This window comes from Delphinus delphis, chromosome 4 (assembly GCF_949987515.2).
Source record: "Delphinus delphis chromosome 4, mDelDel1.2, whole genome shotgun sequence".
Lineage (NCBI taxonomy): Eukaryota > Metazoa > Chordata > Mammalia > Artiodactyla > Delphinidae > Delphinus > Delphinus delphis.
Window position 1 is genome coordinate 10,922,687 of NC_082686.1, and position 25,105 is coordinate 10,947,791.

At 41.9% G+C, this 25,105-nt stretch overlaps 1 protein-coding gene across 1 annotated transcript in view; it reads right to left on the reverse strand.

The window, feature by feature from the left end:
- Window positions 1–341: 341 nt before the first annotated feature.
- The window catches only part of MRPS6 (mitochondrial ribosomal protein S6), a 98,337-nt gene continuing 73,573 nt past the window's right edge, over window positions 342–25,105 (reverse strand). Inside the window, exons 4-5 of the mRNA XM_069540623.1 lie at window positions 16,638–16,777; window positions 342–906 (exon numbers count right to left, since the gene is read on the reverse strand). Of these exons, the coding sequence (XP_069396724.1) occupies window positions 717–906; window positions 16,638–16,777 (330 nt within the window). The 3' untranslated portion in view covers window positions 342–716. The remainder of the gene's footprint in view (window positions 907–16,637; window positions 16,778–25,105) is intronic.

Below are 25,105 nucleotides of genomic sequence, written 5' to 3' on the forward strand. Positions count from 1 at the left end.
TGGCAGAGGAATGACAGGAAGCAGCGCCACCACCAACTGCCACAGAACACACACGCCCCTCTACCAAGAGCAGCACCCACCACAAGGACAAGTTAACTGTGAGAGGAAAGGAAAAGTGACTGCCCAGGAGTCAAGGGACAGACACATCCCACCTGCCCTCACCGTGGCTTCTCCCAGTCTTGAACCTGCGCTGGTAACCGGGAGCCCCGCCCACACGCTGCCAGCATTCTGGGCAGACCGGAGCTGTGAGGCTTTGGATGGGGCACAGTGCTGGAGGAGGTGACGAGGCAAAAGTTCTTTAAAATCACAGACTTTCACTCTGATCAAAAGTTACTCATATAATACGATGGTCTTAAATTTTTATTTTGCATGGTGGTATACAGTCTGAATGACTAGCGTGTAATCCAAAGTGGTTTTTATAATCTTTGCTCTTCAAAGCAGTGTTAGTGCTGCTGTAGGGCAAAGTCCTCACTGACAAATTACATTCGTGAAACACAATCGAGCAGGGAACGCTGATGCCATATATTACAATGTGGCTCTAAGGAGGCCATTCCCCGACTTTTCACAGCAAAGGGGATCAAGAACTAAAAGTACCTTAGAAAAATCAAAGGGCACTGAAAGCACCCTCTTACATAAAGATCAGGCTGGTCAGTTATTAATCCATGGTGCTCAAAAGTGAGAGAATTAAACTGAAGGCTAAAATCTGGTGAATCTTCTCACTTCCTCTTCTTGGTGGAATACAGCTTTTCTTCAAGTGGGACTGGGACGATCCCTTCACACTCTTTCACTTCCTGGGTCAGAGGGTGTTTTACAATATTTGGTCTAATCACATCAATGTCTCGAGACAAATGCTCCATTATGCCTTCAACAGTTGTTGTCGGTGCGTAAAAATCCACCAAGAAATACCTGCAATAAAATAAAAATTTGTGAATGTGCTGCATTCCGAAATACAGTAATCTCACTATTTTGGTCTATGTTTCTGTTTTACTCCTCTCCACATACAGACATCAACTACCTACAAACACACATACACATCTTTGTCAAAAGAGAAACTGCGAGCTGACCAGCTGAACCGAAGTGTAGTGCTGTGCCCGACCTCCCTTTTCCTACGGCCTTTCCCATTACACTCCACTGAATTTTTCAATCCATTAGTTGATGATTTTTGTGAAAACTCTTATGAGTCTTCTAATTTTCCAAAGGATTTTACAAGTGACTTAACGCACCTAAGAGATACAGTAAGTATCAGCCATACTTCACAAACTAGAAAAAGGTTAAGAAAGGCCTGGGACTCATCTAAGACTATCCAGCACATTCAAGAACTGACAAGGAACAAAAGAAAAGTACTTGAATCTTGGGTGACAGAAAGAATTTAACATTCATCTACTCAGACCAGACTAATACAGACAGACATCTCATACAGCTCACTGGTCTTCAGTCTTAATAACTTTATCAGTAGTTGGCTGTATGCCGATGCAAAGGAATAAGTGTCTCTATTCCCTGCCCACCCCACCCATGCTCTGTTGCAAAAGTTGAAGCCTCACTTGTACTGTTTGGTTTGGACCACGGTGCTGTTAAAGGACAGTTTTCAGTGCAGTATTTCAGAATTCTACAATGTTCCAGCTGGTTCAGATGACCTTTGACACCACTTATTTGGTTCCAGCCACAATCTTCTCCCAAGCATATTACCATCCTAGGTCTTTGCACTCTTTGTGCCTCTACCAGAAATATTCTTCACCCTAGTTCCACACAGTTCATCCCTCACTTCCATCACGTCTTGTCCAAAAGTCACCTTGTCAGACAGCCCTTCTGCCCCACCCACCCAGCCTCATCCCTCTTACCTCCCTTTCTTAATGCTTTATTTTTTTCCCCATAGCACTTTATCACCACTAACACAGTGTATATTTGTTTACAGTCTGTCTCACTCCACTGAAACATAACTGCCCTAGGAAGAAGGACTTTGTTGCTACATCCCCAGCACCTTGAGCATAGGCTAACGTACATCAGGTCCACAGTAAATATTTCACAGTGGTGTGTTGGCATGAAAGGTGGAATTCTCACAGAAAGCAGGAAAGACCAAAGTAAAAATGAACAAATTCAGCAAGGAAGAACGTTATTAGAAAAAGTATGGCATTTTGTGTAGTTCTACACAAGGAGAGGGTTCAAAACTCATATGAAAAATTCCCAACTTCCCATGTGACCATTCACAAGCCTAGTGGGAAAGTTATTCAAGTAAAAATAATTAAAAGTTAAAGCACAGAAAAATATATATCATGCAAAAACACTAACCAAAAGAGAGTTGAAGTGGCTACAGTAATATCAGACAAAGGAGACTTCTGAGCAAAAAAAAATTATCAGGGGAAAAAAGAGACAATACTTAACGATGGGTTCACCAAGAAGACGCAAAATTCCTAAATGTGCACTTAAAGATAACAGAGTTACAACATACAGAAAGTAAAAACTAACAGAACTGAAAAGAGAAAGAGACAAATCCACAATTATAGGTGGAAACTTTTAACATTCCTCTCAGTAATCAACAGACCTAGTATACAGAAAACCAGCAAGGTTAGAGAAGAAGCAAACACCACCCTCAACCAACTGGATCTGACATTTATAGACCCCTCCACCCAACAACAGCAAGATACATATTGGTTCTCAAGGGCATACAAAACATTTACCAAGGACAACCATATTCTGGCCATAAAATGAGCCCAGAATATGGGCTCATTTTCAATACATCTAAAGGGATTCGAGTCATACAGAAAAATCTTGAGAAAATCCCCAAATACTTGGAAACTAAACATACATCTAAATAACCTATGGGTCAAAGGAGAAATCAAAAGGGAAATTACAAAATACTTTGAATTCAATGAAAATGAAAACAACACATCAAATCTGGAGAATACCACTAAAGCAGTACTTCGCAGTAAACTTACAGCACTAAACATCTCTGTAAGACTAGAGGAAGGGCCTCAACTCAATGACCTCAGCTTCCACCTTAAGAAACTAGGAAAAGAAGAGCAAATTAAATGCAAAGTAAGACCAAAAAAGAAAATAATAAAAATCAGAGCACAAATCCCTGAAGCAGGAAAAACAATAGAGAACATCAGTGACACCAAATACTAGTTCCCTGAGATCAATAAAACTGATACAATTCCAATCGGATTGATCAGTAAAAAGAGAGAAGATACAAATTACCGATATTTAGGAATGAGAAAGGTGAAACGACTACAAAGTTTACAGATATTAAAAGAATGGTAAGGGAATATCATAAAAAAAACTTTTGCAATAAACTGACAACCTAAACTGACAACTGAAATTCCTTGAAAAATACAAACTATCAAAACTCACTCAAAAAGGAACAGATGACCTGAATAGCCCTATATCTATCAAAGAAATTAAATTTGTAGTTAAAAACCTTCCCCCAAGGATAACTATAGGCACAAATGGTTTCACTGGCAAACTCTACCAAATGTTTAAGAAAAAAATACCAATTCTGATACAAATTGGTCTGGAAAGTAGGACAACACTTTTGAACTTGTCCTATGAAGTCAGCATTACCCTGGTACCAAGACCACACAAAGACACTAAAAGAAAAGAAAAAAACAGACCAACATCCCTCATAAACGTAAATGAAAAGATTTTAAACAAAATTTTAGCAAATCGACTACTAGAATATATAAAAAGGACAATATATCCTGACCAAGTAGGATTTAGTCCAAGAATGCAAGATTGGCTTAACATTTGAAAGTCAACAAAAATCACCATATTAACAAACTAAAAAAGAAAAACCATGTGATCATTCCAATAGATGCAGAAAACAGCATTTAGCAAAATCCCATATCCATTCCTGATAAAAACTCTCAGCAAGCTCGGGAAAGAAGGAATCTTTTACACCCTTATAAAAAGCATCTTTGAAAAACCTACCGCTAACATCATACTAACTGGTCAAAGTCTGAATGCTTTCCCCCTAAGAGCGGGAACAAACAAGAACGTCTACTCTCATTACTTCTATCTACATTTTACTGAAGTGCCTTGCCAGTGCAATAAGGCAAGAAAAAAAAGAAGTAAAAAACATCCAGGTTGGGCTTCCCTGGTGGTGCAGTGGTTGAGAGTCCGCCTGCTGATGCAGGGGACACAGGTTTGTGCCCCGGTCTGGGAAGATCCCACATGCCACGGAGCGGCTGGGCCTGTGAGCCATGGCCGCTGAGCCTGCGCGTCCAGAGCCTGTGCTCTGCAGTGGGAGAGGCCACAACACTGAGAGGTCCATGTACCGCGAAAAACAAACAAACAAAAAACATCCAGGTTGATAAGGAAAAAGTAAAACTGTCTTTATTTGCAGATGTCACGAACGTGTATACAGAAAAATCTGAAGAAGCTTATGGAAAAGATACCAGACTGTAAGTTTAACAAGGTTGCAAGATACAAGATCAATAAACAAAAATCAACTGTATTTCTATATACTAGCAACAAATAATCAGACCTTGAAATTAAATATTTAGTGATAAATCTGACAGAAGATGTGCAAGACTTGTAAATTAAAACTATAAAACATTGCTGAAAGAAGTTAAAGAAAACATACATAAATAGAGAGGTATACCTTGTTCGTGGGTAGGAAGATTCAACTTGCTTAGTTGTCTGTTTTCCCAAACTGACATAAAGAGTCAAAAGAATCCCAGTCAGGGGCTTTCCTGGTGGCGCAGTGGTTGAGAGTCTGCCTGCCGATGCAGGGGGCGCGGGTTCGTGCCCCGGTCCGGAAGGATCCCACATGCTGCAGAGCGGCTAGGCCCGTGAGCCATGGCGGCTCAGCCTGCGAGTCTGGAGCCTGTGCTCCGCGACGGGAGAGGCCACAACAGTGAGAGGCCCGCGTACCGCAAAAAAAAAAAAAAAAAAAAGAATCCCAGTCAAAATCCTAAGGCTTTTTTGTTAGAAATTGACAACTGATTCTTAAGTTCACATAGAAATTCAAAAGACCAAGAACAGCCAAAACAACTTTGATAAAGAATGAAGTTGAAGGACTAACACTGCCTGATTTCAAGACTTACTATAAAGCTATGGTAATCAAGACAGTATGGCATTTATATAAAGATAACCAAATAGATCAATAGAATAGGGAGTTCAGAAATAGATCCAAATGCACAACTGATTTGTGACAAAGGTGCAAAGGCAATTCAGTAAAGAAAGGATAGTCCTTTCAACAAAAGGTGCTGGAACAATTTGATATCCATGGGCAAAAAAATGAGCCTTTGATCCATGCTTGTACCATATACAAAAATTAACTCAAACTAGAACCCGAATCTAAACATAAAACACAAAGCTAGAAAACTAGAAGAAAACACAGGAGAAAATCCTTGTGACCTTGGGTTAAGCAAAGATTCCTTAGACATGACACCAAAAGCACAATCCATAAAAGAAAACTTTGATATTTTAGACTTCATCAAAATTAAAAACTGCTCTTTGAAAGACACTCTTAAGATAATAAGAAGACAAGCCATGCACTGGGACTTGCAAACTCATATTTGATAAAGGACTTATTTCTAGAATATTAAAAACTCTCAAAGTTTAATTAAAAAAACAATTTTTAAAAATGGACATAAAATTTGAAAAGGCATTTCACTGAAGATATACAATGGCGAAGAAGCATATGAAAAGATGCTTAATACCACTAGTCGTTAGAGAAATGCAAACTAAAACCACAAAGAGTTACCTACTAGAATGGCTAAAAAATGACCATACCAAGTGTGGTGAGCATGTAGAGGAACTGACACTCTCATACACTGCTAGTGGGAATGCAAAATGATACAACCAACTTTGGAAACCAGTGTGGCAGTCTCTTAAAAAGTTAAACATACATCTGCCATTATGATCAAGCCATTCCATTCCTAGGTTTACCCAAGAAAATTAAAGCATATGCCCACAGAACAACTTCTACATCGATGTTCATAGCAGCTTTACTTGTAACAACCCGAAACTGGAAATAACACAAATATCCATTAACATGTAAACTGATAAGCAAACTGTAGTATATCCATAAAATGGCATACTACTCAGCAATAAAAAGGGATAAACTATTAATACATACCACTGATGAATCTCATAATAATTTCACTGAGTAAAAGAAACTAGAGTAAAAGAGTACATACTGTCTGATTCTATCTAAATAAGATTTTAGAAAACATAAGCTAATCTATAGTGAAAGAAAGGAGATCAGATGGTGGATAAGTGGAAGCAAGGATCACAAGAGGCAGGAGGAAACTTTAGGGTGACCAATTTATCATCTTGATTGTGGTGATTTCATGGGTTGACATATATGTGCAGTTTATTATGTGTCATTTATACCTCTACAAAGCTGTTGATTTTTAAATGGTATGTAGAAGTTGAATGAGCAGGACTTGGTGAATGACTCGATATAGAGTGGTGGTGATGAGGAGTAACTACAGCTGATGAAGACGCCGAGGGTTTTTCAAGAAATGAAATAAAGGACTTCCCTGGTGGTACAGTGGTTGGGAGTCCACCTGCCGATGCAGGGGACACAGGTTCGTGCCTCGGTCCGGGAGGATCCCACATGCCGTGGAGCGGCTAGGCCCATGAGCCATGGCCGCTGAGCCTGCGCGTCCGGAGCCTGTGCTCCGCAACGGGAGAGGCCACAACAGTGAGAGGCCCGCGTACCGCAAAAAAAAAACAACAACGAAGAAATGAAATAAAAATGCCAATTCCTCCACGACCTGGCAAACTTCTTGATCACTGACTTGCACGTGTGCTCACCAATGAGACCACCATTTGGGCTTACTCTGAAAATTACACACCAACTTGGCCAAATCTTCCAAGGTTTAATTCTACTTGTTTATTTCTACTCCACAAAGCAGACACTACGGTTGCAATCACCCAACTTAAGAACTGCTCATTTGTTCAATGGTTAATTACTGATTACTTACCTTGAGTAAGGCTCTGAATTAGAGCTTAAAAAATAAGTGTATGAAGTACCTAGGGGTAAGATGGGAATAAAGACACAGACCTACTAGAGCATGGACTTGAGGATATGGGGAGGGGGAAGGGTAAGCTGTGACAAAGTGAGAGAGTGGCATGGACATATATACACTACCAAACGTAAAATAGATACCTAGTGGGAAGCAGCCGCATAGCACAAGGAGATCAGCTCGGTGCTTTGTGACCACCTGGAGGGGTGGGATAGGGAGGGTGGGAGGGAGGGAGACGCAAGAGGGAAGAGATATGGGAACATATGTATATGTATAACTGATTCACTTTGTTATAAAGCAGAAAATAACACACCATTGTAAAGCAACTATACTCCAATAAAGATGTTAAAAAAAAAAGTGTAATCGACCTTAAATTACCTTCTCCTTGTCAACTCTCAGCACTTTTCCCACTCCTCCAACCCCCAATAATTATGGCCGCCTGGTGGCCAGGGCTGGGAACGCTCTCATTCAACATGGCCTCCAGCATCTCTCTTCCCTTTTTTTATCCATCTGTTCTTTCATCCAGTATACATCAAAATGTCTTGCCTAGCTACCATGGACAAGTTATGACCTCACCCTCTGTCTGTTAACATCCCACAATACTTCGTTCTATAGCGGCAGTTCTTCTTTAAACACATATACGTCCTCTCTGAGCTCCCTCCTCTTTCCTTGCTTTTCGTCTAGTTTCCCTAGAAGTATCTTCCTCTTTTGCTTTACTCCACTTAAAGCCCTGATAGCCGGAGGCAGTGCACTGTGAAATGCCATCTATTACACAGGGTAACATATGGAGGGAAATGCTTAGCAAGGGCCTGACATCTCTGGGCACAGTTACCACTGCCAGCCCTGTAAATGCTCCACACCCCCCCACCAGAGAGTACACAGGTGTCTCTTGCTCTAGTGAGTTAAGCCTGCCCGTCTTTACGGTCAAGTATTCAAGTTACTCAGATAGCATATCTGGGGTTCAGCAAGCATTGTCTTCTTCCATTTTCCATTCTTCTACACCACAGAGGTATTTTTATGGGCTAGCCTCTGAGTCTAAACATGTTTCTAAGAGAGAGTGTGTTTACGATAGCCAACAAGCAACTCATCTGCCCACAAATCAGTTATCGTGCAGTCTTCCTGGCACTCACCAAATAATGCTAAGAAATAACCCAAAGCTTTTTGGATACCATTTTGTGATAAGGGTAAAAAGAATACCCAAGGATGGAAACTAGAGGCCAGATATTATTTCAGAAATGTAAAGGCAAGTGTCTTAGATAGAACTTTCTTTTAAACAGTTCCTGAGGGAGAGGAGGAGGAAGTGGAAGCTCCACTCCATGTGGCAACTCAGGAAGTGCAAGAGGAAGTGGTGCTGGGTGCTGGTGTGGGCCCAGCAGCCTTCTCCCCAGCAACAACTAGCACTGTTCAAAGTGGTTTCCTACACATTATCTCCTTTGAATTTTATAATGATTAAGTCGTTAGTTCAAGGTCACTCAGCTACTAAGCGGCCTCAGCCAGGATTCTAAGAGTACGTCTTTTGACTCCAGGACATAAGAAGCCACAGAGAACTTTGGGATCACTGGGTTACAGAACCCCAGTGAATGGGGAGAGGACCATGAAGACGACGCAGTCCAACCCCTTCCGCTGCTTTCAAGGGAACTGATCTGCACCAGGTCACAAAGGGAGAGGCAGGATCCAGACTCCAGACCCCTCAGCTCCCACTCTGTCAACTACATCTCTTGCTAGCCAGCAACTGGCATTCTGAAGGTTTCTCAAGGATAAAGAAAAGCACTAGAAAAAGGTCTGAGAACCCTAAGCTTGGCTTCAGGAGGCTCTGTTACTACCAAAACCCCTCCAGCCTTTACCTTCTTTTAGCTACTCTGCCTTCCCTCTACCAGTCAGGACACTCATCCAGCAACCAAACCCAAACAAAAGCACTGGCCAAGATGCAAATGGGTTAGTGCCCACAGCCACAGCTGTGACAGTCACTTCATGCTTATCACACTGTTGATCTACGCCTGGGGCGCATGTGGGCAAGACTGCTTCTACTCCCATGCTCCTTATTGCACTGTGGAAATTTCCACAAAAAGGAAACACCACCAAGACAGAGAAGGGGCTAGGAGTGGCTCAGAGATGGGCAGATCTTACTGTATTCAGAGTTGAAAGCTAACCTTACATTCACAGTTGAAAGCTAACCTCTTGGACTTCCCTGGTGGCGCAGTGGTTAAGAATCTACCCGCCAATGCAGGGGACACGGGTTTGAGCCCTGGTGCAGGAAGATCCCACATGCTGCTGAGCAACTAAGCCCACAACTACTGAGCCTGTGTTCTAAAGCCCGTGAGCCACAACTACTGAGCCCGCGAGCCACAACTACTGAGCCCGTGTGCCACAACTACTGAGCCCGTGTGCCACAACTACTGAAGCCCACATGCCTAGAGCCTGTGCTCCACAACAAGAGAAGCCACCGCAATGAGAAGCCCGCGCACCACAACGAAGAGTAGCCCCTGCTTGCTGCAACTAGAGAAAAGCCCGGGTGCAGCAACGAAGATCCAATGCAGCCAAAAATAAAACAAATAAAATAAAATAAATTAATTTAATTTAAAAAAATAGCTAACCTCTTACCTCCACATCTCCCTCCAGGGAACCAAGCTGTCCCTCCCCACTGTGAGGGAAACAAGCAGGAGTCCAGGACAACCTCTATCTGCCTTAGCGGCCCAAGCACACAGGTCAATAGTTCTTTAAGGCTTTCCCACACAGAGATGCACTGACCAATTCTTGGTTACTGCCAGGATATATTCTTCTTCTCACTGATTTATCTTGGACAAACTTAACCATCAATGAACATCTACTATGGGCAAACCTCAGGAGACTAAAAAGATGAGGTACACATGGCCTTGACCCCCTGGAACATTGAGTCCAGCTGGGGAGAGAAGTCACAAGGGCCACAGTGTTAGCAGAAACCCAGGCTTCCAAGACCTGCACACATCTCCCAGTCCCGCAGGAGACTGTGGAAATGACGCGGCGGTCATGGACACCTCACTCCTAGCTACTGGGTTTTTCTTTTCTTTTTTGAATTTCATTTTATTTATTTTTTTATACAGCAGGTTCTAATGTTAGTTACCTATTTTATACATATTAGTGGGGTTTTCTAACCACAGGTGACCTAAGGAATGACAATGAGAAGTGAAGCCCAGAAACAGCCTACTTGGAGTTGTAGGTCTGGGCAGCTTCTGATGCCTACAAGGATCCCCTTCCCATGACAACACAGGTCCATAACAGACCTGTAAAAACAGGAATTAGGTTGACAAAACAACCTTGGAACTCCCTACATCCCACTGAAATCTGCCATGGAGAAGCCATTCTGAAATACAGATGAGCTGCTGTTCAAGGAAGGGGGCCAAAAGAGGGGCTCGGTATCTCCAGAGGAATCTGCTCCACCTTTATCCCACAATGAGATAACAATATTTGCTTCTTCCCCTAACCTAGCTACGCAGAATCAAAACACAAGACCAAACGTCGTAACACGTCTAACATGTAGACTCGCATCTCCATTCTCGGGATAAGCTCCTCACTCAAGGTAGTTTACAATTATGACTATAATTACAACTGCCTAGACATGCCCAAAAGCTGACATTCCAATAAGGAAAAAAAAAAAAAAATCAAGTTCTCCAAATAGCCAGTTTTCCATTCTCCACATTTACTCTAATCGGTGATTAAATCAATATATGAACCAATCATTTTGGAAAAATCCAGTTTAGCAATCTCAAATCTAACTACAGTCTACATTCCCAGCACCTCCAACTACATGTTCAGTAGCACCAGTGAAATGGTTCTGCACACCAGGTAGCCAGGGTAGCACTGCTCTCGCCTTCAACACAAATCCCAGTGGTGTTGACATTTCAAGGTGTATTGTCCCACATGTGGTTCTCATTATAGAATCACTTCATCCGCAAGGTAGACATCAGCTTCTCTCTTTTCTATAGAAAAGCACTTGGATTTTAGGTGGCACCAACGCTGCAGAAGTAGAAGCAAGGAAATGATGGATACCGGCAAGGAGAGAAAGGACAAAAAAAGGTTTAGTACACTAGTGCCTTTCTCATCACAGTCCCATGTTCAAAAGTTGGAGGAACAGGGAACCATCTCGTTGGCAGAACTGCCCACGTGGTCTTGAAGGTAACAGTTAACCCTTTCTATATTTCTTAAGACACACACTACAAAACTCTCCACTACATGACTGAAACCCCACAGAGATCTGAGAAGACCCAGAGAAAGGGCTTGCCCAGGACAGACTGAGCCCAGTGCCACCAAGCATACTCCATCCCCAGCTCAGCTTCTCGAGGGAGCCAGCAGCCCTCAGCGTCCTTTCTGCCCTGCTCTCTAGGCAACAAGACCAGCAAACCACTCAGTGGCCTCCTGACACAATGCTCTGCAGCCTGCCAGACCTCACCCACCCGAGTGGCTTCTTGCAACGCACCTAAACACTAAAGGTTCTATTTGGTTTTTATTTCACTTCCGTCTTCACCCTACAGTTACAAGTTGTCCATAGAAAGTGCCTGCTTGAATGTGAGTTTTCTTTGTCTGTCTCTCTCAGTCACACACTCACTCACAGCCTCGCCCTCCCCCTCGCAGATGAGTGGAAATTTCCACTGAAGCGCTCAGTGGCTCCCCGTGAGTGGGGTGGGGGAGGGAGAGGAGAGGGATTTGCAGCCAGGAAGCCTCTTCAAGCCTTTTGGAACATAGGAAACAGATCCGTTTGAATGCCAGTTCCTAGACTGTATCCGTTAAACCTTGCTGGATTCAGGCTTCACTGAAGCAGTGAATTATTCTCCTTAAAAGCAAGACAGCCTCTGCATGGAAAAGCCCCATTCCTTTTTTAAAATCCGTTGGGTCTCATACATTTTAAAAACTACCAAACCTGCTGCAGAATTCTTACAAATCTTGGGACACTGCCACTAAAAAGAAACCTCCAAGGCCACAGCAGCCCTGCCCTGAAACCCCATCGTGAAGCACCTACACACAAGAATGGGGTCAGGATGCTGGCCTGGACTTAACGCTGGCAGGAAAGCACAAGAACATAGAAACGTTAGCTAACGGGAAAACTACAGAGGAGAATCAATCTCCTCTAGAGAGGGTGCCAGCACTCTTGGAGTTAGCTGCAGACACATTTGGAGAGCAAGTCAGTAAAATTCCACTGATTCACCATAGAGCCAGTTATTTTTATCATTCTGCTTACCCGTAAACAGAAGGGCGTCTTATATGTAGGCCCGCAGATCTTTGCTATAAGCACCTATTCACATTTTAAACACATGAGAACAGACAAAGGAGGGACAAAACAGGCAAGAAAAACCTCCTTCACTACTTAAGAGTTCTCATACACACACATTCTGAAGTCAGCCCAATCGCACTGCAGTGAAAGCAGAGGTGGTAAAAACAGTCAAAGCAATCTGGGGCATCCTTTTACAAACAGGCACAAGCCCATCGCTGCATTATAGACTACGGTTTCTTCTAAGGTTCCCTCTCCTGCACCAGAAATCCCTCTTAGTCTCAGTCCAGCCCCATCTAGTGGAAAGAGAGCCTTAAACCAGTCTGTGCAGCCCTGGAGGAAGATGCTAAGGCAGTTCTGGCAGAGGGTGACTGATACTATGATTCAGTAAAAACCTGCCTCTTCTGAGCAAGGGTCTAAATGAGCACTTACTCCCTTCTGCCTGTGTAACACTGTCCCCTTTTAGACACCAAGGAATACAGAAAGAATTTTCCACAACAACCACCTTGCCTTTCTCAGACAGTTGATCAGGGTACGAAGGTGAGCATGTGAAAGCACAAAGGAAAGATAATCTGGGGGGGCCCCCAGGAGACCAAAGCAAATCCAGAGCTGAGAATAAATTCCAGCCCCTCTAAGACCATCCCCCCCCCCGACCCCCCACTCTACCCCCAGCTCTTAATCATGCTCCAGTGGTTTCCAGACACTGCCTCGTGAAATGGGTGGTGAGTGAGGCCAGAAGCCTCTCTCGGGAAAAACGGTCCGAAGACCCAAACTTCCCAACCATCCCAACCTGGCCCAAACAGCAAGAGGGCATCCGGTCAACTCTTCCCTGTCACTAGGGGACATAAATGACTCGTCCAATTCTATTGACGTTTATGCGTTTAACTAAGTTTCTGTGGATCAGCCTGGGAACTTAACCATCAAGTTGTTCCAATGGGAAAATAGGTTCCCAGTTATAAACAATAAACTTACAGACAAATTCCTGGAATGTAACCTGTTCCCAAAGTCAGGACTGACTACATTAATATTTGGAATATAATGATTATTTTTTTTGGCATAAACTGGTAATAGGCTTGATATAATAATAAACACCAGGTACCACTTTCAAGGTACCACCTCCTCCTTTTGGAAAGCTTCCCAAATAACCCTAAAGTAGCACTATCTCTCCTACCTAAGCACGCTCTCAGTCCATTCTTCTTTCGGGCAGGCCTACTTGGCATGTGTGTAGTAGGGGTATGGATTTGGGGGAAGGAGGTGAGATGGGAGGCAATCACTCAACATGATGGAAGTAACTGCAAGAGAGACGCCTGGCTGTCAGTCTCGGTCAGAGGGACGGTTCTGTGCTGGGCCCCTGTGCTTACAGCCCCTTGATTGGTGCCTAGGTTAGCCATATGCAGTCATGTCTTTAATTCAAGTGAAAACTCCTTGAGATCAAGAACCACAACGATCCTAAGAACCACCCTGAGACCTAGGAATGCCACTAGGATATACCATTTGTTCCCACAAAATGTAAAAGCAACAAACACTTAAAACCAACAGGACCACAATGCAATGTGGATTCATGGAGGGCATCTAGGGCTCACTCGTTAGCCAGTTAAAAAACCGGCTCTCAACATATCAACCTCAGGAGTCAAACCAGTGCCCCACCAAAATTACAGATACGTTTCACGGCCTCCAGGGCTGTTTGAAAAGAGCCAAAAACGTCTGAATGCTAATAAATGCATAACACACAAGTCCACCCTGTTTCTTCTCAACCACTTCATAAAAGTGAACCTTCCCAGCACCTAACACACCCCGGCACATAGTCTCCTTCGTACATGCTTGTAATGCCTTCTGTGGCTATGTCAGTGCACAAAAAGAACTTGACAAGTGAACAAAATGCCTACTACAAACGTCACTGGGGCTAGTGACTATGGGAGGCCTGGCTGCAGCTAAGGGAATATCAGACTAAACTTAAGCTCCGCAAGGCAGCCATCTGACACGCCACTCAATTTTAAATCTCCAAACCAGGGAACTCCCAACTACACTAGCCCCTCGACTCATTTACCAAAAGCCACTGTGAAGAACATTAGTGAGTGTTACAAAAACAAAGTAACATGGTCAGGTAAAATTGACAAACTAGGGCATCTTATGGAAGGGCTTCTCACCATTTATATGCTAAGGTGTGCTGTGAATTTCCAGGATTAGATCATGCAAGGCTTCCCACATCTTTTTTTTTTTTTTTTGGCCGCGCTGCGCGGTATGCGCAGCATGTGGGATCTTAGTTCCCCGACCAGGGATCAAACCCGCGCCCCCTGCAGCGGAAGTTCAGAGTCTTAACGGTGGACTGCCAGGGAAGTCACTTTTTTTTTTTTTTAAAGGCTTCCCACATCTGACTGATCACACACACCCTCCATTTTTGGTGGAGCATATCTGTATCACTAGCATTTCAGAGACCACACTTTGGAAAATACTACCTCAAGAAAATAAATACCAGATACTGATTTATCCTCAGAAAAGCAAACTTAAAACATGAACCTCCCCCACTGGGGCTAGGCACCACCTTTTTATGTTGATGTATAATAGACACAGTATGGTATATTTTAAGGATGCTGCTGCTTCTTCTCTGAGGAGTCTGAAAGTAAAAAAACAAACCAACAGAAAAACCACCCAGAAGTAAAATCCTTAACTATAAATGAACTAAGTGACGGCAACACAGCCCTTGGTGGGGCACCGGCACCTTGTCAGGAATCTGGAATGTAGGTCTGGGGTTGTCAGCAGCTCTGGCTTGATTCCAGGTGAGCTCTTCCCAGATCTGAGTTTATTCTATCCATAAAGGAGAAAGAGTACCACCCTACCCCAGCACCGCACACAGAGGCCTGAAAACTAGATGAATTAATGCGGCAGTTCTCAAAGCGTGGTCTTCACCGTAGCAGCAGCAGCGCTACCCACGCACTGTGAGAAATGCAAATTCCAGGATGCTGGTCACACTAGCCCTCAACAAGGTCAAATCCTCTACTTGGAAAGGGAGCAGAAGAGAGCATTCCTACTGTACATCCCTGAAAGCACATAATGAGGAAACTGACTTCTCTCCCTGTTCAGTGCCTTCCATACATAACAGAACCTGACTAATAACTCTTGGCCAAATTTTATATGCTTCTCTTAAAAAAAAAAAAAAAAGGCAAAAGGATTCATAGCCTTGCTATTAAAACCAAACCCCTTTGTTTGGTTTAAGTTTAAAAAAAATGTTATACACACAGTCTCCATTGCTTACTGTTGTTATGATTGTGGAGAGGAATAAGCCACCCAGCATTTCAGGTTGCCTAGCAACGCCTCAGGCACACTCTTCAGAGGTGCTCTCAAGAAGCTGAACGCTAGCACAAAACAAGGTGAAGCAATCAAAAGAAACGTGCAGTCTGTGCCACATCTCGGCAGAAGGTTTACAAGCAGCAAGAAAGCCCGGCGTCAGGTGTGACTTTACTCGGGCCCATCACGTGTAGCAAACCTGCACAAGGCTGCTCGCCCCACATGACTAAAAGCAGCATCATACAACACCCAGTACTGTCCACAGAGCACATCTTCAGAGGTTATTTCATTTGACCACTGTGACAAAGTGGATGGGAGGACGACCACCTGAGTTCAGTATCCAAGGAAGCCAAGTGACTTGGTCTAGGCCACACAGCTGGGAGCCCCAGAAGGAGAATCAAGTCTTCTAGTCCTGGACTTTCCCTGCTCCGCTAAAAACTGATTCCCGTTTCTCTATCACCTACTTCTAGGAAACCCAACAAAATAAGATTCTTCCTCCAAACCAGAAACCTTGGGCATGAGTTTAGAGAAGCGGCAAACCAACCCAACAAACTGACCTTGAAGAATTTCTACAAGGATAGGTATCACTATAAAATCAAATCCTTGACATGTTTGAGGAACTCGCTATATACTATGTGAGAAAAAGGTCCCATTACAGAAAATTGTGATTAAAATTGGCTGGAATAGGTAAAACCATGTTCCTGTTGGGGATTTTAGGCTCTGGTTATACACATTAGTAATAAGTACATTTTGCTTGTTATCTGCAACCTTCATATTTACAAAGGATGCACTGAGTAGGTGGACAACACATTGCTCAATGAGGTGTTTTAAAGGCCAAAGGTAAAGAAATGCCAGGGGAAAACAGTGCTTAAGTTGACGAGAAAAGTTTCCCACAATCAAAAGCTTATAAATGTATTACTGCTGGCATGACCTCTTTGGGAGCTCTGATTAGCTTACTGTGGGTCAGCATAAATGCATCCCATCTGCAACACAACATTGCTGGGGCACGTAACTGCACGCCACCTGGCGCAGTGGGGATCTGACTATGAGCGTCTAATAACTCCTGAGATGAATTACACAGCGCACCTTACGGAGCCCACCAAAGGCACGTGTCCAGTGACTCACGAAGGACTTACCCTCCCCTGGTGTGCTGCTGACTGTGGGCGGAGATCCTATAAGGAAGCGCACGCTCGCCCAGGTTCTCCAAGTTCCTCACCACAGCCCCTCTGTCCATCAGGGTTTCAAGTGTACGCTTCAAAGCAGCAGCGGTCTCTGGCTGGTTTTTGTTTTTAAAAAGAAGAAAAAAACACATCAGAATCAATGTAAGAACTAGAATGATCAAGTGTGGTCAGTTCCAATCATAACAGCTCTATTGGTAGGGATCTTTGGGTAAAAGCAACAGAAACTACTTTTGGCTAACAAAGTTTAAAAAAAAAAAAGAGAGAGAAAGACACATTTATCATAAGGATATGAGATAGCTCACAGATACGAAGGAAAATCTGAAGCAGCAGGCCTTGGAGAGTTCAGGGACCAGAGCAGCTCCAGGGATCTGGGAGGCAGGAACTAATGAGTGTTGTCTTCAGAGCACCTTGGCCAGGATGAATCAGCGCCAATCACTGTCAGTCCTTGTAGCCCATGATTCAAAATTCAAATTCCAGGGAAAGAGCATCCTCTTGGCAGGACACTTTGACCATCTCACCAAAACCATAGACAGCCAGTGGGAAAAGGGGTTGTCTCCCAAAGAAAAACTGAGAGATTGTAACCAAAAGGGAGAAAGGATGAGTAAGACCCAATCTCTGCCCGCATGGAGCTTACAATCTAAGAAAGACATGAACTCAAAAACCCATGTAAGAAGGCCAGAAGGCAGAACACCGGAAGTGACATAGGGACCAGAGAGCTCATGAAAAGAGAAAGCACATTCAGTTGGAAGAAGGGTTCCATTAAAGAAAGCGGTCTGGAGGGGAGCCCTGGAAAATGACAACAGGAGATGCAAAGAACAAACAAACCAGGCATTGAGTAAAAGAGCAGAGACAAGAAAGTATTGAGGAAACAGCTAAGAGTCCCATCTGATGAAGTACAGGACAAGGAGGACTGAGAAGTTAAGATCGTAGGTTGGGCCCAAGTATATAAACAATCAATACCTGTTACTAAAAACCAAAATTGAAACAATATAAAATCCCATCATCCAGAGATAAAGGACTTCAAATATTTTGGTGAATTTCCTTCCAGATAGCCCTCTATGCACATGTATACACCAAAAACTTTTGGAAGAACAGACAATTTATAGGGGTAAACTTGAGAAGACACAACTAACGGAATGTGGAAAATGAGGGAGAGGCGTGGCAAAAGAGGGGCACCAAACATGGTGGCTGGGAGAATGGGGTTATTATTAACAGCTAAAGGGAAATCTGGACAAGCTGGCTGGGGACACAAAAGATGACTCTGGTTTAGGACATGCTGAGTCTGAGATGCCCACAGTTCCTCCAGGCTGACCTCTCAAGATGTAAACCTTAAGCTCAAAACAACAGGGCAGGCTAGAATTACACATTTAACAGTCATCTGCAGAGAAAGGCTATCTGAAACCCTGGGAGGAGTGAGGGCACTGAGGGAGGGGGTGGGGAGAGAAGAAAAGAGACCAACAACAGAACAGGGTGCGGGGGGAGTGCAAACATTTGGGGGCTGACAAGAGGACTCAAAGCCAGAGAAGCAAAACAGCAAAAGGAAAACCAGACCTCCCTTGTCACAGAAACTAAGGGAAGAGGCAGCCTCCAGAATGACAGGATGGAGATGAAGAAAAAAACCACAGCACAGTGACTGCACTTAGCAAGATGGGGCTAAAAGCTAGATTGCAAAGGTAGAGGTGACAGAAAGAGAAAGCTCTAGAGCCTGAGGGGCAAACAAATTTGAGTCAACTTTGAGGAAAGAGAAAACACAAGGAAGTTAGCAGTTAAAGGGGAATGAACCAGTCGAAGGATAAAATGTCGGATGTTTTAAACATCATCATCGATGGCCAATATGATTTGCTGCGTAACTGCTACGTGATCAACACAGATCTAGTGTTTTATTGGTACATATTTAATCTTCACCACACACAAAAAAAGGAGCCAAGAAGGTTGATAGATTTGGAAACTAGGCCTCTGAGAGATGTCATGACTTTGAGATTACATGGCAGTTAACAAGTGAAAGAGCCTGATGCAAAGAAAAGGAACACTGACAAAAGTCAAATGGGGGGAGGAGGCCAGAGGACACCCTGGCAAGGAAAAGAGTACTTCTCCTCAGACATAAGTGAAGAAATGCAAGCAGAGAAATCTTCAAGGCAGGAGTGAACTTAAGAAAAGGCTACCTTCCAGTGGCTCATTTTGGATCAAATGAAAAGAAAACTGCAGAACAATTTTAAGTGTACACTCTAGTAACTGAAGAAAATCCCCTACATACCTGTATATTTTCTTTCTGACAAATACTGCTAAAATGCTGTGAATGCACCAAGTATTAGTTTAAGGTGTAGAAATAAAATTTCTACTTTTATTTCATATTGTAGTCTACTAGGGATTTTTTAAATTCCTACTGAAAATTATGTGTATTTATATATTTAAGCAGCCTTATGATAAACAGAAACTTCCTGAAAACAAAAATAAGGGCCAAAATCTCTTTGCATTAACGCGAACTAGGTAAAAAGTCTATGGCAATTTCTCCTTACGATTGTAAACAAATATTTTTATATAGTTCTAAATCAAACAGAGCCTAAATTCTTCTCACATTTCATTAGTTCACAGACATTTCAGTATTTTGCAGAAACCTCATTACTAACAGCAGGGTAATATTTCATTTCATTAAAAATGCTATTTCTTGACTCGATATTGCATCAATTAAATTATGATAAGTAGATGAACAGTCTATCCAAATAAAGAATGGGTAAGGGAGAACACAAACAAACAAACACACACACACACACACACACACACACACACACTTTGATTACAGTCTTCTGATTAGCTACCCAAATCATAAATTTTAATTCAGTGTTGCCTGATTAAAAAGGAATATATCTCAATGCCTCTTGTTTAAATTCCAACTGAAGAGTTTACAGTATGAAACATGAAGCATCCTCTTCTGAAGTAAGAGCTTGTATAATAAGATTTGCTTCTGTCCAAAAAAGGGGAAAGGCCACCTAACAAGAATGTAACTTGGGAAAATATCAAAACACATTTTAACTTCGGCATGTCAAGGTCAAATTGCAGACTGTTTGAATGGCCACATTCATTTCACTGTAATTCAAATTACCCAAAAGTTAAAAAGATGAAGGAGGGGTTAAAAGACTTCCTGTTTATTAAGGGAGCTGCTCAACTAGTCCCATATACCTACCTTGTCACTCTTAAGTCAAGGGTCAGCAATCCAGGGCCTGTGGGCCAAATCTAGCTCACTACCTCCTTTCGCAAATAAAGTTCTACTGGAACACAGCCAGCTCATGCATTTACATAGTGTCCATGGCTGCTTTCATGCTAAAAGCAGACTTGAAATTACAGCAGAGACTATATGACCCTCAAAGTCTAAACTAGTTACTATCTGGCCAACCTCTGCTCTACAGTGTAATGGACTGAGGGAAGCTGGCAAGGCCTCAATCCACTCACCCTAAAATGTACCACAGATAATACCATGAGCCTGGGCCACTGAGCTACAGACAGTGAGTTCCCCATGGGATGGGTCCGCAGGCAGAAACACAGGGCGCCAACCTAATAAGGAACATCAGCCTGACTGTTCAAATCACCACAGGATTCAGAAGGGATTCTACAAAATCACCATTCCACCCACCAAGCTCCTCATCTAATCAATCCAGGCTTTCAACTTCCCTTATTGGTGAAACTTCTAAGTCTATTAAAATAAAAATTTTAGGCTTCCAAAAGAAAAAAAAAAAGCTCTGCTCAACACAGCACAATGTTCAATTTGTAAAAACATATGGTCTACAGGAAGCACACGATCTTGCTGGCGTAATTCTCATTTACAAGGTCTCTGAACCCTTTAATTCCAACTATTCTAAGAGAGGTTGTGCGCATGTGCTCCTTACGGGCTTCTCTCACCCCATCTGAAAGCAGCTCCTTAAGACTTTCCTCCAACCCACCATATGTCAATGAAACACAATTCTGTTACAGCACAGATTGGAGAGCCAAAAACGTTCACTTGGACAAAAAAAGTATGGAAAAGAAACAGTGAATGAAATGTGAACGGGAACTAGGAAACCTGGACTCCAGTCGCAGCTCCTTCACTAATGCTATGCCACTCTTTAAATTATTAAATTTAATAATAAATTATTAAAATGTATCCATTTTAAAGTTGTGCCTCAGTTTCCTCATGTGCTAAATTAGTGGTTCTCAACAAATTTTCTGTCTCTATAAGCCTCTCACAAACAACATTTATGTCACAATTCTCAAAATATCCTGGGGGCACAAAGTTTTTAAAAAGTCTCTCTTTTCTTCTGATATCCTCATCACCCCAGAGTGCCCCACCCACCTCAGGGACTCTTTATGTCATTCTCATTTACTTCTACACAGCAACTTATGAATATCCTTTCATCACGGGAATGTAAGCTTCAGGAGAGCAAGCACTTTTGTCTATCTTGTACACAACTGTACTCCCCAAATCTACAAGAGTCTGGAGCGGGCGCTAGAAATGGTGGTTGAATAAATTAGTGTTATCAAATGTACCTCCCCAACAGGGTCTCTTGCTTACATACTCTCATTTTCCCCCCTGAGGGACTGGAAGTTTCCTCGTTTCTCTAATACAATTTGAAGCCACTTTTCATATACAACATACCTCACTATCAGGGTAGTGACCATAATACTGAAGCAACATTACAGTACTAGCGTTTTTCTGTTTATTTCATGTAGTGCCAAAACGCTGTTAATACCAATACTACGGTTTAAAAGAATCCAGAATTCATCTAATAGAAGTGAAACTAAATATTTCATGTATTTCAGAAATATAAAGTACTAACATACATAAACATAAATGTTAAACCTGGATTGCTCTAATTATCTGTGATAAGATATAATACTATCCAAAGAATTTACACTAAACAATACTTAAAGAAAGTTCATCCTAGACAAAATTAAAACCAAATTTTGATATTATTATTATTAATTACTGGACCTACTGGTGTTCAGGCTACAAAAGAAGGCTTTGGGAAAACCCAACAGCTAACTTCAAATATTTTCAGGGCTACTATGTAAAAGATAGGTATGTTTTATTTGGATTGGACACTGAGAAACTGGAATCAAAAGGTAAAAATTACAGAGAAACAGAGCACTGATGTATAAACAAGAACACATTTCTGAAAATTACAGCTATATGAGAGTGAAATAGGCTGCCTTGTGAAGAACTGACCTTCCCATCACTCGAAATGCAAAGATATGGGATGACCGTCATTTCAATCTTTGCACCAGGTGGGAAGTTAGACTTTTCGACTTCTAAAGGCCCTGCTGAGATTAAATTCCAATACTATTCTGACACCACTCATCATTCTGAAGGACATTCTGAAGTGCAGCCGCCTTTTTACAAACACTACAATTGCATGGTGGTGAGGAACACACTACTAGTAAAGTTTGGTGGTGGTGCCTAGATTTATGTGAAGGCACCAGCTGTTTTACCCACTATTGCTTTTGCAGTGACCCCCTGAAAAGGTCTCTGGGAAGTCCAAGGCTCCTCAGATCACATTTTGCAAACTGCAGTTCTAGGGATTCTAATGGGCAAAGTTTCTATAAAAAAGAATAAAGAGCAAGGAGATGAGGAAAATAAAAGGAAGGACATCTCTACTTGCCCCTCAAATAAAACCCCCATTCAGTAAGGTTATTTATAAGCTAAGAATTCATGGGACTATCATAAACACCATCGGTCAACGACCAGTGTTTAATCTAATTAAACTTATTTTCATCCCAGAAGAGAAGCTTTTCAACAAAATTATCTTGCAAATTAGACTCTCTGGCAAAGACAGTTTTGAACCAGTGGCCCTCGGGTGCACCCAGCTATCACTACAACACCCTCACGGCCCACCAGGAAATGAAAACCACATAGAATCCACAACATTTAATGGCGTGAAGCATCTACCTACACCTCACCCTTCTCACTCTACAAAGAGTAGTGCAACTCCCAGGAGCAAGGAGGATTTAGGGAAGGTGGAGCCAGGTCAGAAAACTGTCAAAACCTGTGAAAATGTAAATGTAAAAGCCTTTCCCAACCAACGCTGCATCTTAATTCCAAGGTTAATCTCCTTAAGAAAATTTCCTTGAAATTTGCATTTCCAAATAGAGAGAATGTACCTGGAAATTCTGCATTGAGAGTCTCACAGCGATTTGAAAAAGAAAATCTGTGAGCACAGCTTTCAACAGAAGAACCAGCTTCCAGGGAAAGCTCTGCCACTAGCAGACCTCAGTTGGAAGCAGAGAATGGACACCACCTACCTCAAAATGTGTGAGGTGCCAGCCCTGCCTAACATCTACAGAGCCCAACTTTGGGAATGATTCCATGGGAACTGTTTTATCAAATATTTTTATGACTCAGTAGAACCTCTTTGCCCCACAATTTATTGAATCAAGAGCTGCAGTCCTCCCAGTAATTAAGGATAAAAATTACTAAGCACAGAAGCTATTTTAAAAATTAGAATAAAATTCAGTAAGGGCAAGTCTAGAACACTAAAAAAAGTAAAGATACATAAATACATGCTGGAACATGATTATACTTACCTATAATGAACTATTATTATACACTATTATAACCTGTAGGTAAGTGACTAGAAAAGTAACTCTTAAAGATTTTTTAAAGGTCAACGATAGAAAACACTTGAGATCTTTTAACTGCTCTACTACTTTGCCCATGAATCATTAAACCATTTATTTAAAAAAATATAAAATAACTACGAAAAAAGACTTAACAGACTTTAAAAAGCGGGGGAGAGGACAGGAGAAGAGACGGGAACCAATACACATCAAGTGTACTGGGAAAGTAACAAATACTCTAATGAAGTGAAAACCTGTTTCTTTTTATAAGCCACTGTTGTGTACTCTGCAAACCGAAAATATCTCAAAATTTTAAAATAATGTTAAATACTGCAAATTCACAGTTCAGACATATCAAGTGGTCATTTAACCGTTAAAGCAATAGAGCCCTAGGAGTTGCTGAAGCATGTACTAAGTGAAAAGCACTCATGAATATGATATTCAATATACACACTCATATTCATGAGAAACAAGTATGCGGGGGCATCTAGAACTCTCCATTGCAGAACAATTTTAAAATAATCTTAATGGCATAAATCAGCTGTAAAAGAGAAGGTGTATACATCCACATCTGGAAATGGAGTGAGTACAAACTGGATGACTTCTTATAAATATATCAAACTCTGTGGGTATCAGAACTATAGGTTGAACCTTACGAAACTGCCATTTGGGAGGATCAAGAACAGTCCAAATACTGACCATTTCTTAAGGCTCAACCTAATAGCTATCCACAAACAGTCCTCTCAAAGTGCCTCCCTCAAGACAGGTATTTCCAAGTTGCTCACTGTGAAATCCACCTCCAAAAGGATAGCCACGGGGATATGAAATACAAAGTCCCTGCCCTTTAGAGGTCTGTGATGTAGATATGCAGACACACATAAGTAACTAATAAAGGGAGAGTGAAACACTTCTGACTGGTGGTTTGGAGATGGCAGACCTCAGCCAGACTCTAAAGGCTGAAGAACACCTCTTCAAGAGGTAGAAGGAGCGTTAGTTAGGGTCCTCTCAGAGCAGGTCTGGATTAAGAAGGTTCTGATGGAATTTATATTTGGGGTAGAATCAATGTGGACACTGTACTCGGTACAGGTAGAAGCCATTGCTTTTTTCCACTCGCGGCAATATTTTTTTTGCCCAGAACGTTAAGATTTAGTTTCTTCAAACACACTTTTGGTAAAAACGTAAACTTTCTGGAGGACAATTTGGCAATATATATTAGTTTAAAATATGTATGCCTTCAATGCTACAGCCACTTCTAGGAAATTGCTCTATGAAAACTGTCATACCCAGGCACAAGGATTTAGCTATGAAAATACCACAAAATTATTAGGATAGTGAATAAATGGAAATGTAGTTCTTCATTAATAGGAGTCTGGTTCAATAAATTATTTTTACTGATTGAACAAGTACTATGCAGCCATTAAAACAAAAGGAATGCTGATCCTTACATACTGACATGAAAATATTATAATAATAAAGAAAAAAACCCAGCATGTACGGTCAGTCCAGTTTTTTCCAAAAGAAAAAAAGTACTAAGATACATATATTTTAAAAGTCTGGATGAATATACAGCTAAATGATACCAGTTTTCCTTAGGTAGTAAGATGAGAGGAGTATTCTATTCTCTTCCTTCTGCACTTTATTACCTGATTTCTCTCACAATGAGCAATGAAAAGGTGATTTAAAAACTTTTGGGGTGGGGGTGGGAGCGAATTCAGTTTTGTTCTGTTTTAAGAAGAATTTCTTCCCCTGAGTCTATGCCAATTGCTATCTTACTAGATGCCACAGTTTGTGAATTCTGTGTCAAAGCCCTGAAACTATGCCTCAACATTTAGAACTCA